Source organism: Phaenicophaeus curvirostris, chromosome 1 (assembly GCF_032191515.1).
Source record: "Phaenicophaeus curvirostris isolate KB17595 chromosome 1, BPBGC_Pcur_1.0, whole genome shotgun sequence".
In the NCBI taxonomy this organism is placed as follows: domain Eukaryota; kingdom Metazoa; phylum Chordata; class Aves; order Cuculiformes; family Cuculidae; genus Phaenicophaeus; species Phaenicophaeus curvirostris.
In genome coordinates this window covers 148302217-148317196 of record NC_091392.1, presented here as the reverse complement: position 1 = coordinate 148317196, position 14980 = coordinate 148302217, and the positions used below count along the sequence as shown (strand labels likewise).

General features: G+C 40.5%; 1 protein-coding gene across 7 annotated transcripts in view; it reads right to left on the bottom strand.

Annotated features, from left to right (window-relative positions):
- Positions 1–5496: 5496 nt before the first annotated feature.
- The window catches only part of SYTL2 (synaptotagmin like 2), a 64376-nt gene continuing 54892 nt past the window's right edge, over positions 5497–14980 (bottom strand). For 5 of the 7 annotated variants that reach the window (XM_069878375.1, XM_069878368.1, XM_069878383.1 and 2 more), the window contains 9 exons: positions 14604–14698; positions 13047–13166; positions 11899–12068; positions 11248–11350; positions 10690–10860; positions 9674–9752; positions 8721–8820; positions 7744–7949; positions 5497–6719 (listed from right to left, as the gene is read on the bottom strand). In XM_069878375.1, the coding sequence (XP_069734476.1) occupies positions 6574–6719; positions 7744–7949; positions 8721–8820; positions 9674–9752; positions 10690–10860; positions 11248–11350; positions 11899–12068; positions 13047–13166; positions 14604–14698 (1190 nt within the window). In that variant the 3' untranslated portion in view covers positions 5497–6573. The remainder of the gene's footprint in view (positions 6720–7743; positions 7950–8720; positions 8821–9673; positions 9753–10689; positions 10861–11247; positions 11351–11898; positions 12069–13046; positions 13167–14603; positions 14699–14980) is intronic. The other 2 variants (XM_069878356.1, XM_069878359.1) reach the window with 1 other exon arrangement.

Sequence of the window (14980 nt, the reverse complement as noted above, 5' to 3'; positions counted from 1 at the left end):
TGCTTAGTGTTTTTATGTAAGATTATGCTATGTATTTTAGAAGCTGTACAAATGAGCATTACTGAAAAAGGAAGTTTTTCTTCATAAGGCAAACTATGGCAATTTAAAAAGCGAGGTAGGGGTGAGTGGCAAGGCAAGGTTTATCTAGAGGTTCCTCAAAATCTGAGTATTTCTCATGCTAAACTTCCCTCTGTTAATTAAATAAAACTAAGAATTCAGCATTCGTGCTGAACTCTTACTCAGCTTAGTTTAAAACTTATGCTCTGGCACTGCTGAAAATATATTAAAGGAGTATCATCGTGCTTTTTTTTTTTTCTTTGCTAACAAATGTGTTGTTAGAGCACAGCAATCCTGCACTCTGTTTCTCTGTAACCAGGAGCCTGATTTTGTGGAGTCATAGAATGGTTTGGGTTGGAAGGGACCTTAAAGATCATCCAGTTCCAACCCTGCCCATGACAGGGACACTCCCAACAGACCAGGCTGCTCAAAGCCCCATCCAACCTGGCCTTGAACACCTCCAGGGATGGGGCAGCCACAGCTTCCCTGGGCAACCTGTGCCAGTGCCTCACCACCTTCTTTGTGAAGAATTTCTTCCTAATGTCTAATTTAAACCTTCCCTCTTCCAATCTAAAGCCATTCCACCTCATCCTGCCACTATATGCTCTTGGAAAATGTCCTTCCCCAGCTTTCCTTTAGGCCCCCTTCGGGTACTGGAAGGCTGTTACAACATCTCCCTGGAGCCCTCTCTTCCCCAGGCTGAACAACCCCAACTCTTTTAGCCTGTCCTCAGCAGAGGTGCTCCAGCCCTCTGATCCATCTTCGTGGCGTCCTCTGGATGCATTCCAACAGTTCCATATCCTTTTTATGTGGGGATTCCAGGAATGGACACAGGTCTTGCAAGAGCGGAGTAGAGAAGGAGAATAACCTACCTTGAACTGCTGGCCACGCTTGTTTTGATGCAGCCCAGGATACTGTTGGTCTTCTGGGCTGTGAGCATAGGGTGCAGGCTTATGTCAAGCTTCTCATCAACCAGCACCCCCAAGTCCTTCTCCGAACAGAGAAGCAAAGACAGATTATCTCCGAAACAACCATTAGGCAAAGTTTGTTTAGTTTCTCTTGATTCAAAGTGTTGCTGTATCCAATAGTGTTCTGATACTGGCCTGCATCTGAACAGACATCTTGGCCCTGCCTTCATCACCCCTGCTTTAGAGATTCTCACAGAGCCGGTATTTTACAAGACAGTGAATTAAGGAGTCTCCAGAAGCCATCAGACTTTAACCAACAGAACCATTTAACCTGTGGTAAGAAAAACATAACATAAAGTTGTTACTTTGATCTAGTGTCTTTAAGAATGAAAGTTAACAGCTCAGTGATTATTGCAAGCTGATTATTGCAAGATACGGTTAATATATTGTAAATAGATCCTATTGCTTTTTACAGTGTGAGATTCAAAGCCACCTTCCGCTCCATGTACTGTTTTCATTTTGGTATCAATTCAAGTGATAATTATTCTCAGATTAATCAAAATGCATGCTTTGATATTTAATGATCTGACTTGGACAAACCCCATTTTTTTTAGCTATTAATTTCTTGGAGTAAAAGCCAAAAATTGTAATTAACAAGAAAACAAACTGCATTCCTGGATGGTTTTTTAAGTTCCAAAACCAGTATCTGTGTCCAGCACAGCTGACGAATACACTAAAGATGTATTTTAAGTGTTCGGCATGGATCACATCAGAGGTCAGCTCTACACTCCAGTAACAGTTACAGTGGCAGTAACAGTAACAGCGGCAGGAGGGAGCTGGACTCAGAAACTGGATTCAGGAGGGCGTGGATCCAGGATCAGGGCAGAAAACCAGACAAGGTCCATATTGGATACTGGTTATTGACCTTTGTGTTCCCTCAGTTTTATACCAAATATGAGAGATATGGGATGGAATACTCTGTTGGTCAGTTTTACATCGCCTGTCCTGTCTTTTGCCCTGCAGGTGCGACCCCCTTTTTTGCCCTTTTGACTTGGGGCATTCCCCCAGCTGGAGGATATGGCCTTGGTTTCTGTAGGAATAAGTATCGTCACTGGCCCTTCTGCAATCCTGCACTCTGTTTCTCTGTAACCAGGAGCCTGATTTTGTGGAGTCATAGAATGGTTTGGGTTGGAAGGGACCTTAAAGATCATCCAGTTCCAACCCTGCCCATGACAGGGACACTCCCAACACTTCTGCACACCAGTGCCCCGTGTTGTCACTTCTAGAAAGAAACACACAATTAACTTTCAGAAAGTGGAATTACTGAGGCTTAGCTGAAGTCAGAAAACTGATTCTGCTTTAGCTCCAACCAAAACAACTCCTCAGGCCAGAGAGATGCTGTGTTTATTAAAAAAGGAGCTTTTTCAATTGTATGCTGTGTTCACCTCCCTGAACAACCAAGGAACAAACATTCTCCAAAGCAAGTTAAGAAATAAGGACTGAAACTGTTTCCCAGTTCCACACGACATCAAGATGCCATCAGTGAATTCTGCATGCAGGAGAGTATCCCTTGCAGACATTTCCATTCTCCATTTCATATGTGGGGTACAACACAGCCCATACAACTCTGGAAGCCCAAGGACGAGCTGCTCCCAGTTCTTGGCCTCCTACCAACTGTCACAAGCTCCCTGCAAACACCACCCCCCCTTTCAAAAGTCTGAGTTAGAGCAGCTTTTAGCTGTACGCTTTCTTCTGCCACTTGAACAGAAATGAGCCCATTGCAAGTCCCCACCTATCACAGCAAGAGCTTTTATTATGTTTTTAGTCAAACCAAGGCCAACCTCAAGCTGGTGGAATGTTGTAAGTCAAAGAAGGGTCACACCTGCAGGGAGGAACAGAAGGACAGGTGACCCAAAACTGACCAACAGAATATTCCATCCCATAGACTTCATACTTGATATAAAACTGAGAGATCATGAGGGGCACAACCCTGTGCAGTGCTACAGACTGGGAGAAGTCTGGCTAGAAAGCTGCCTGGAGGAGAGGGACCTGGGGGTGTTGGTTGACAGTGACTGAACACGAGCCAGCAGTGTGCCCAGGTGGCCAAGAAGGCCAATGGCATCTTGGCTTGGATCAGAAACGGTGTGAGCAGCAGGTCCAGGGAGGTTATTCTCCCTCTGTACTCGGCACTGGTGAGACCGCTCCTCGAATACTGTGTTCAGTTCTGGGCCCCTCACCACAAGAAGGATGTTGAGGCTCTGGAACAAGTCCAGAGAAGAGCAACAAAGCTGGTGAGGGGGCTGGAGAACAGGCCTTATGAGGAATGGCTGAGAGAGCTGGGGTTGTTTAGCCTGGAGAAGAGGAGGCTGAGGGGAGACCTCATTGCTCTCTACAACTACGTGAAAGGAGGTTGTAGAGAGGAGGGTGATGGCCTCTTCTCCCAAGTGGCAGAAGACAGGACAAGAGGGAATGGCCTCAAGCTCCGCCAGGGGAGATTTAGGCTGGACATCACAGAAAAATATTTCACAGAAAGGGTCATTGGTCACTGGCAGAGGCTGCCCAGGGAGGTGGTTGATTCACCTTCCCAGGAGGTGTTTAAGGCACAGGTGGACGAGGTGCTAAGGGGCATGGTTTAGTGTTTGATAGGAATGGTTGGACTCGATGATCCGGTGGGTCTCTTCCAACCTGGTTATTCTATGACTCTATGATTCTATGACTCTTCTTCAATGCCTGCATCCAGTGAGGACTTCCTCTGTCTGTCTGCCTTGGATCTATGCATTCCTGAATCTGGTCCCTGTGTCCGGCTCTTTCCTGCCACTCGACTCCTTCTCCAGCTTGCTGTGCAGCATTTCAGGTGATGTATTGTCTTTGAGGGGTGGGGACGCAATTTCATGTATTTGTGTATATTTTACTATTTTCTTATTGTTTTATTTATTATTACTATTTTTCAAAAGCTGTTTTAATTTAGTTTCCAGCCCACAAGCCTTTTTCCCTTTCATTTCCCTTCCCACTTTCCCTTGAGGTGTGGGGAGGGAACCGGGAGCCCAACTGCTTGGTTTTAGCTGCTGAAATTGGCCAGGCTGGAGCTAAATTATGACACTTGGTTTGCAATCTTCCTTTCTACTGAACTTCATCCCACTAGGACAGCTTTGGCTTAGTGAAACAGAAAGAAGATAAGCACAGCTGCTAAAGCTCCGCTGAAAATATTTTAACTCCAAGATCCATAGTTTCATGCAGACTCCACTGCAAACCAACAGTGACAAGAATATCTTTTATGATACTTCACTCTGTAAAGCACTCGTGTTACTTTTCAAAGATCCTGCTGTGCCTGCCTCCACCAACCTGTACATTTGGAAGCACAAGGAAGACTCAGTGTGTGTGGTAGCAACCATCCTGAGACGCTTACCTGTAACAGGCTCTGTTTTCTGCATATGCTCACAAAAGGTATTAAAAACTGGGGAGGAACACCCAATTTTTTATATTAAAGGGTCTGTTTTGGTTACTTGGCTCAGTTTCTCGGTTAATCTACAGCAGTGCATAATACTGTATCATTAGTTAATCACACTAATTACAAGTGCAGTGCACAGGTAAATCTTATGTGCCTGTTGAGGCAAATTTTGGAAACTTAAACTAACTTAACTAACTTAAACTAAGTTTAGTGTTGTGGTAGGCAGTGTCTTTTGAGGTGATAACAAAATGCCGTCTCTGGCATGTTCAAGAACAGCAATGCAGAAGGTTTTCTACTTGACCAGGAGACAGGATGGGTGACATTGTCACAAACCCAACATTTTCTTTTGATGGCAGCCAAGTTTACGTCTTACAGTTCTGTACAGTGCAGAACACAGCAGATTGTGTGACACTTGCCTGCCAATTTCAACCCTCAAGGCTCCAACTCTGCCATTGAAGCCCCACAGCTGTTCTGACATAGCACTGTACAAGCTTCACAGAGAACAACCCAACAGTTTTAATCCTGTGAAATTGTAGGCCACATTCTCAGCAACCTGTGTTTTCAGATGAAAATTAACTCATATTGGCGGTGAATACAGATAAACCAGGGGCTTCTCTGCTTTATCAGAATCATCACCCTTCACAGAATTGTGATTTAAGAACACAAAAGCAAAGCAGCTGCTGTCCTGTTTAAGTGCAAACACATTGTTCTTGAGTTTGGTACCACGTCGTTCCCCACCCACACGAGAGTGACATTTATATGTCTCTTTCTGGTAAAGTGGCTGATGAGAGAGAAAGCACGTTCCCCACCAGGCTGAACAGAACCTTTCCTTTTCTCTGTTCCTAGTGCATAATAAATACCAAGGAGGATTTAAATCTCTATGATTAAATTAGGCAGCTTTGAGGAGCCACCTCCTCCTTTCTACTCTAACTGAGGTGCAAGGAATCACCAGCTTTCAGACCTACCAGTTGGAGCAATTAAAGGTGCATTTATTTTCAGAAACGCTTTCTGACTGCACTTTATGTTGCATGCTGAATTGCTAACATAAACCACTAGGTTTAATAAACATTGAATTCCTATTTATCTTTAATAGTCTGCTTTTATTAAAAAAAAGTAATACAAGTAATACATTTTGTATTTTATGCATTTCTTTTCCTTTAGTAGCATGCATTTCTACAAGATACAAATTCCATTTGCATTTCCTGTACGGTGAAGCTACCCAAACTGAGAGGATGAGAATCCCAGTGTTCTCCTGATGGTGGCAGTGAAGCACACAGAGAAATTACTTTTTGCAAAAAAACCCAAGCTAATAGAGAGGGTACAGAGGAGCAGCACCACAGAATAAATACACAAACCTACTTGTCATCGCTAAAGCTGGTGGGTTTAGATCCTTCAAGGCAGCATTTGAATAAACAAATTTTCACCTCTGTGCCTTCAACATGTAAGAGTAAGGACCGCACGCTAGCAAGATGATAAACACATACGAGGAAACTTCTTACAACCCTGATTTTTTATAATACATTGGAACCTACAGTCCTGTGTGCCTTGCAGAACAGGACATTGACCGCTTCATGTAATGCTTCTATAAGGAGCGACTTTCATATCCTAGAAATGTACAACTACAGATGAAAGAACTTTGAAAACAAACAAACCAACCCTCTTCATACTCATGTTCCTTGCCGAGGAGATGTGACATGGTGTGATGATTAGACACGTCTTAATGAACATGAATAAAAAGGAACCTGTTGCCACCTTATTAATAACACTTCATGAACAACCCTAAAAGTGTACAGAAAGAGTTGACTTGCTTTTATTCTTTTGGTGGTAATTTAGATTATTTAAAAGATCAGCAACGCTTCAGTTTGGCAACACAAGCATCCTGGTGGCACAGCCACCCCCTACCACTGAGTTCTTCGAGTGCCTTCTTTCTCAAAGTTTATTTCTTACTGAAAATAAAGAAGAAAACCTTAAATTTACATAATAACCTGCAGGCAGAAGTTTAAGTTTTAAATACAAAGTGACACTTGACAGTACAAAGCCAACACAGCAATGGAGCAGGGACTGTCAAAAGAGCTGCTGTGTTCCTCTTCCAAGTTTCACCCCACACCTTTAATTTCATTTCCAAGGTTTCTTTTTGACACTTGCAATTAAAAGGCCACCTTATTTTGTCAGTTTTGCAACCATCAGCATCCTGAGAGGTAGTGTATCTTCGATCCACGTGTTCGGCGAGTTCATCATCTTCTTCCAAAGGGCACTTTCGTCTGAAGTAGAATCCATCCAGTCTACTGCGGTTCCATAGCTTTTGCCTAGGAAAATGTCAGGTTTACGAGAAACATTATTTGATTTGCTGCAGAGCTGAGAGCAGACAATCAAATTTGCCTGTCTTCTAAAACTGTGTCACCTCCTCAGGTAGTTGACCTAGTACTTTAAATATAAATTTCTACATTCTTATACCTGAACATTTATGTCAAATACAATTAGCGACCGTTTCACATGGAAACGTTGTCATCTTTCTCCAGTTTTTTTTTAACTTGTTAGCCTTAGTCTTTTTGTCACAGTCCCAAAGAGAAAGATGTATGAGTGACAAACATCTAAGAGAGTTTAAGAAGAAAACATGACAAGAGATTTTGTACTGCAATACAATGCTGAGTGCTCTCAAAATCAAACTGAGATTCACTGTCCTAATTGTATCTTAGTGATTAGTGTCCTAATTGTGTCTTCTGGTGAGCCATGCAAGAAATTTGTTTGGGAAAAGTAATCTCCCTCTTGCATTTGTTTCAAAGACTCCAAACACATCCTCCCCACAGCCCAGAGAGGACAATGAAAGGGACAAATACAACGACAGGAAAACCACAATTCTACCTACACATCTTATATTGCCCGTATGCTAAAAACTGGTTTACTTTTGTAAGTTTTCCTATCCAATGTCTTCAAATTTTGTTATGCATTCCTGACTTATCCTTTTATCTCCACCCAGTACTGTCTTTACACCACACACCTAGTTTTCACATGCTTAAGCCTGTAAGATGTTATCAAGATTCTGGGGGCAGGAATAGCATATGCTTGTACTTCAAACAGTAGAGGATAAAAAGTACAGCCAGATGAAGGTTTATTTCTAACATTTCTCTTTACTTGTCAGTCATCCTAACCCTCAGAACACTGCTGTTATTTACATTTCAGGATCTGTGCTGAAGAATAGGTAAGTTACTGATGAAATCCTTCAGTAAATAAACAACTGAAAGGCTGTTCAGGGATCTGCGCAAAGAGAAGAAACCGAAAGGAAGACAAAAACAAGGAAAGACTGTATTTCGTAAATTAATTGTCCAGTACCTGTTCCAAGGCCTATCCTGAGACCTCCCAGAAAGTGGTTGGCTAGTTTGTGGTGATCCCAGACTGTGAGCTCTATACAGGCTTCTTTCAAATCCTCTGGTCTAAAGCCATCATAGACCATTGTGTGGTTGAATACTGGGTTTGTAGTTTTTGCCACTACTCTTGTTTTCTGGCGACTTTTTCTGCTAGTATCTGGGAGAACGGTACTTCAGAAAGAAAACGCATTATCAGTTTGCACTTGCACAGCTTAGCCTGTGTTAAACATACTGAATATACAAAACCTACTGATTAACACTGTCCTTTGCATGTTAGAACATCACCAACGGTAAGATGCTTTAGCATTGTGGGAATGAACTCAGAGGTCATATTCTCACTCCTTCCAAGAATTACTGACATCAGGTACCCACCCTTGTACTTCAGAGAATGAAAGGGAAGGGGACATCAGGTGGGGAAGAGGCACAAGTGAGTTTATTTGCCATGTTACCGCTCGTGACACTGTCTTTTTTTTTTGTTGCTGCCAGAGATTTCACAACCATCGTGTTATTCTTGTCTCTTTAGGTTTCTAGTCTGTTCGTGGAAAGGAAGGAGGAAGAATTATAGCTATGCTTCTCACTTCTGTCTCCTCCCATGATTTGCTAGGTGAAACCATACTCATGCACAAACATGCTTTGTTTAAATGCAAATAAAAGCAGGTACCATTTCTATTAGCCCTTCCACCAAGTAGCTGAGCAGCCAAAAGGGAAGAGTAGCAATTATGTAGGAAGTTCTCCCACTATGTTTTACTTGCTGGTATGCACTTAGCATATCTCAAAGTTGCAAGCCCTGCAGTACAACTTGCATTATGGTAAAGGAGAATCAGAAAGTAATTAGGTGGGGTTTTTTTTAATTTGAATGTAGAAAAATGAAGATAAGATTAGAGAGCACAACAGTAGCATTATTAGGCCTCCACATATGATGACTTCAACCACAGTTCTTACCACTTAATAAAAGAGTTGAGCCTGTTGCCTCTCAGAAGAGGAAGGTCATGGCATTCTTTCACCCAGATGTGGACCTCACCAGTATACACCATCTTCTTTCCTGTCAAAATAAAACAAGACATCTGATCAAACTTTGTAGATCTCTTTTAAAGGCAATTTCTATGATGCAGCAGTTCCTGCTCATTTCTAGAGGTGATATTCAGCCTCGATTCATCATCTTGCATCTTAATTCAACATCCTTCCCGTACTCTGGAAGCTGCAAACTTCATCCCATCTAAGTGCTGGAAGATCACAACATGTCTGTATTCCTAAAATGACTTTTCTTCAGCTACAACTAAACAAATACATGCTGCTTGTCTTCTCTTTTCAAGACACCTAGATAAAGAGATCAGCTTCTCTTCCACCTGTGTGATGTTAGAATTTATTGCTGCTTGTACTTTCAAATAAGCTCCTTTGTGCTCTTAATATATTTCTTATTGACTGTCTGGATTAAGGACCAGTCAGATCAGCCAGTTATCATTTGCCAGACAAGATTAAACCAAACAGATCATACTTATTGCTATTTTTTACTTCTAATATTGCTCAAATTTAGTGTGTTGTCATTATTTATTTAGCAAATCACAGCATCTGCCTGATAATTTATAATCACTAAAACTATTAGTGAGAGAACAGAATTTTGTTACACACACAGACTGCATTACAAATGTAAAGATTATAAAATTGAGGTAATTTTGCTGTGGTAACATTAAAAAGAAACCTCAAAAGTTCTCAGAGTGATCTTTGAATCCTAAACTGAATTCATCACCAGGGTGACTTAATCCTCTGGAAAAAAAAATTCTATTTTCATATTAAAGCAAGATGTCTGAATGGGCTGAAAAACTTTAAACATAAAAGAAAAAGGAGAACAAGAATCCTCAAAGCCTGATAAACCCAAACAAAGAAGCAATCCCTACCTCCAACAGGGTGAGGAACATACTGGAGGGCTAGTTTCATCTCCCCTCTGTTTTCTGGTTCAGGAGCAATTGTTGAAGACTGGGATTTAAGAAAAAAAAAGATAAAAACTCTCAAACCTTGCAGGTCATGCACAGTTTACCATGCAAAGTTTTCCACTGGAACAAGCTTGACTTCTACACGAGGCAAGTATTTTCCCTTGTTTCCTTATCTGTTTGTCTTCAATTTACTGGACATGAGAGATTCTAGGGTACTTGGCAGCACCACAGCCATATAGTTATTCCACTAAAGCAGAAAACAAGACCCAGAGGAGACCAGAAGGCTTTGAGGGTGCATGTTTTCCACTGTTGTGCACTTATTTAAAATGGAACTCTTTCAATCGGGAAACTTACTCTCTATGCAACAGAAAGTGTAATTCGGCAAGATCATTTCTGTAGGAACGTTTTGATCTAAAAACAGCTTCAATTTTGCAAAAGGGTACACGAACATGTCACTTTTTCAGAGAGAGTCACAGACCATGGCACCTGTAACATTTGGTTACTTTTATCTACCCAGAGTAGATAGAGTTACTTTTATCTACCTCTGGCAGTGGCTTAGCTAAAAGTTTAGATTTTAGCTGAAACCCATGAACAAACCAGAGGAACGGACATGGAAGTCATTATTATATCTGATACTAAAATGTTGCTGCTCTTTGTGCATATTCTCGGTAGGCTGACTTCATATTCAGGTAACAATCGTCTTCAAGTGTCTGTTGCAGAAACATGACATAAGTGAAAAAGACCCTGAAATTCCTACTCCTTAGGGTACGAGAAATTTTTTCCTATTGTAAGAGCTAGCTCATCACTGGACTACTAGAAGCCTCAGAACTGTATGTTCCATTTTCCAGTAAAGAGGTATTTGTGATTACAACCAACAAAACCCACAGAACACACAAGACCAGGCCTAAATAAATAACAGCTTGGTTTTGCAATAACATAGTGGAAAATACAAGACAGCCATCCCACACTTAGCAACCTACCCTTGGCTTGAGTGGAAACCAGTTGATTTGCTTGTTGGATTTATCTCTCCAGTCCCAGGTTCCTAAATCAAGCTCCACTTCCCCAAGGAAGCTATTCCTCCCAAAGGTATCATTGTGCCAGACAGAGATATTAAGGCTTTGGTTCTTTAGAAGACTCTTCTCAATTTTATACTGCCAGGAGGAAGAAATGAGAACATAGTTAACACAAGCTGGATTTTCATCAATGCTGTATCAGAAAGTGATAAGGTTGGAGAAAACCGTGTTCAGGTTTATACATCCAGAACCACTCACTGCTTGATTTGAGAGCAAAGCTCTTTCTGTTCTACTCTTTTTTTTTTTTTTTAAGCATCTTAAGCTCATACTTAGCTCCTTTTTGTTTCAAGAAGTATACGACAACCAGTGTTCTCCATGTTGCATCCAGAGTACACTGCAGAGTAAACCTTTCGATGGAAGCACGTGGGTGCTCTTTAGAGAGCATCGGAACCTGTACATAGAAGTTAAGGTTCCTCATATTTCACGCATGCAGTATTTCATATCTAGTAATAGTTCAATAAATACCCGCAGTATTTCATTATAGACTGGATTTAAAGTTTTCTTTTTCACAGAAGTCTTCCGTTTGCCCAGCTTGTATTTCTCTGGAAGCAGGTAGGTCTTTACATACCTAAAATTTAAACAGGCTGGTAAGAAGAGCAAGGAAACACTCCCAATTTCCCCTTCCAAAATACACAAGTATGTGCTCATAAAGAGAAATCCACTTAGCTAGCCATTATGTTGCTCAGGTTGTTACACTTAAAAGATGGAACAGCACTCGTTAAGTATTATAATAGCTCCCAAAATAAGGCAGTAACCTTCTCCTGCTAGGAGGAAATGTGTTGAAATGTCTCTTCAACAAACACAGAATATTTAACTATAGTATGCCTGGATAGCATATTTGTAGGCTCTAATCCTATTGAAAACTTATAAAAGCAGTATTTGCCATCTGGGAAGAATTTCATATTCTTAAAAGTCTAAGCTTCCCATGTTAATATATGTACCAAATTATAATGGCAATTCTATTTTCATTTCAGAGTGGAAAACCACATAGTCTCTTCATTTGTTTATTGAGAAGTTTACTCCAATGGATTATAAAGATTGGAAAAAGCCACCAGTTTTCATTTTCACATTAACGAAAAACTTACATTAGGAAATAAATATATTCTCTCTACTTACGGGTCTGAACGCTGTCGCTTAACATCTGCCACTGCCAAGTCTTTACACTGGCAAATCAAAACATGGAGCTCGTTCAGCTGCTCTACATAATCAATAGCAAACTGGATGCTCCCCTTCACATCAACATTGCCAAAGTCTGCACTGTAGATGCTCATTATGCTGCCGCTCACCTGTATCACACAAGAGGAGAAAAATCTTCCAGGCATTGCATTTCACCAGATATGTTCAATGTTAGGGTAGAAGTTATGCTCAGAATTCAGACAGCACAGAAATCAGCTGTATCCTTTTGGATATAGTAACAAAGTGTAATAGATGCTATTATACAAGCTTCTCAGCAAGCAGAATAACAAAAGAAAGTTATTTCCAAATCAAATGTGTTTATTTTCTAGGAAAAAGAAAATGAATGTGTTCATTTCATTGAGATAAAAGAAATAAAATGACAGAATACTGCAGATCTGAAGATTGGCTGTGATCAGATCCTTGAAATAAAACTTGTACAACTTTTCAGCTGATCTTCCTTGCAGAAAGCAGAGCCTAAGAGTTTAGGACAACAGGCCTGCTGAAAATACCGACACAAAGATTAGTGGCTAAAGTCTGTGGCTGAGTTAAATGCCTGAAGAAAACACATTAGAAATTAAAACCTACATGGGTAGAAAGAGAAGGACGTACACACTCTTTATAACATCTTTCCCCCAAATTCTCCCTTTCCCAATGAAGCCCACATAAATTAAACACTTTTGGCTAGCTAGTTCACTGGCTTCATTACACAACTTATGTACCAATACTGTCTCTCATTTATTTCTTCCCCTTCCCCTTTTCCAAATATTTGCTCTGTATAAGCTGTCCCCCACTTTCAGCTACAAATGTAAATTATAAGGGTGAAAGCTATCTCTTTGTTAAATGTTTATATACAGAATATGTTGCACAGTGGAGTCCAAAACAGGGTCCAATTTATTACTAGGAAACAAGCAAAGTAAAACCAATTTCTATTTATTTTTTAGGCAATTCCATGCAAGGGTTCACATAACAGAAATGGAAAGGAAGAAGACAGGGATGCCAAGGGAAAAAAGATAAGAATAATAGGGAGGGAGCCAAAACAAGATTAGCAAAAGCAAGGTGTCATTAAAACAAGACTTCGGTTTACATACAGAGGATAAGGAGGCCATGCCAGAAGAGCTGCTAAGATTGGTTAGAGAGCTGGGACTCTTCTTGATTCTGCCAAGGGAATAACTGTTTTCTGATGCTGTATCTGTCTCTCTGTCATCACTCTAAAAAAACATTACAGAAAGAAAGTCTGTGTAGGTTCTTCACACTCAAAAGGAACATTCGAGAAAAAAATAACAAACAACAGTGAACAATTTTGAAGCAGACTGGGAATCAGTGAAAAACTCCAAAATAAATCCAGGGAGTGAAATATCAGTCAGGCACTGAGAATAATCAGTCCTGTTAAACGGACACTTGGAAAGACAGGAAAATATTAAGCCCTCTTGTAGAGGAACGATATATGATTTGCCTAAGACCATTTTAGCTGCTCTCCACACAGTGGGTCAGCAGGAGAGGTACAGGAATGAAACCAGTTCTGTTTACTTTCAGTCCTGTCCCTACTTTACTCAAAGCCAGCCTTCTCAATAGAAACAGTCAAAGCTCTTATTGTGGATGTCTGGAAGTTCAGAGAGAAGAAAATATTAAGCACTGGGGTGTCTGAAGGCCTCCAGAACACATTAGGTAGGTGGGGATTTTTCTTAATTTAATTCTAAATGTTAAATAAGGATACTGTTACTATTCACAAACAGAGAACTCTTAATTTTTTTTAAGGCTGTTTTTTCTTTTAAGCAGAAGGAAAAGACATTGATATTGCAAGAGGCAGATTTCTTTCTATTTCTTCTTTAATTAGAAAGTATGTTCCTGGAATTCATTATTTTTAAAATAATTCCAGAACCAAACTAGCACATAGAAATGAGCGTTCATACCACAATGACTACGTGGTATCTACAATGATTACATATAACTTGTTATTTCTAGATTTATGTTCTACCTTTGTTAGTTTCATGCTTCTTAAGGACCAGACGGTACCTCAGTGCTGATCAACTCCAAGGCATAACCAGCACATATACCCTCTGTGAGCTTAACAATTCAAGACAGTATTGAGACTAATCAAAATTTTAAAGATAAGTTTGGGGAGAAGAATAAACAGATTTGGGTGCTGAAAATTTCTTAGAATATAAATACAATCCATCCCCAGACCCCTTTATGCTACGACCAGAGCGATTACATATGGCCATTTGGCTTTCAAGTATTTGTCAGACTGCTTCATTCAAAACTCACGTAAGATTTTTAATTGGCTGGAGATAAAAAATAATTAAATTGTTCTGAAGATAAAAAACACCTGTTAGTTTAAGGATAGAGATTGCCTTTGGGAAGAACAACAAGGATTTACTATGCTTCAATACCCTAGACAAAATAAGCTCTGTATGTTGAGCTGTACAGTAAGAATAAACCTCTAGTTAATAGACCAAAGCTTTTGAAAGGTTAATTAAGCACAGGTTGTTTGGGATAATCTGATGGCTGTTACACCACAGGGTCAACTCCATGCCAGGGTCTACTTATAAACTGACTTGGCAGACCCTGGAAAGCACTGTTCAACAATTGCATAATTCCACAACAATAAAAAGTTTTAGTTACAATATTTCAGAGATGGAACTTGCCTCTTCCTGTAGGAATGATGGTACAGACTTGCTCAGTCCTTTTAGTTTTTCAGGATGGGAAAACAGCTTATCGGGCTGAGAAGGCACTGTGGAAACTGAACAGCCACAATTCAAAAGGTTTCAAAAATAAGTTTGTCCATCAAAACAGTGCAATTCCACAACAGGACGCGGTTAGAAACAACTTCAGATGAAATACATGCACACGCACAACCAGTTTACACATTGGATGCAAGGTTCTCCCCTGTCCCCCAGGACTCAGAGAAGCCATCAGAAGCTGTCATCGTTTGACATCTGGCAGGAGCAGAAACATTCACATTGCTTCACATAACATAGAAGCCTGACTGCTGCAAGCAAATTCTCATCAAATGTGATGGAGA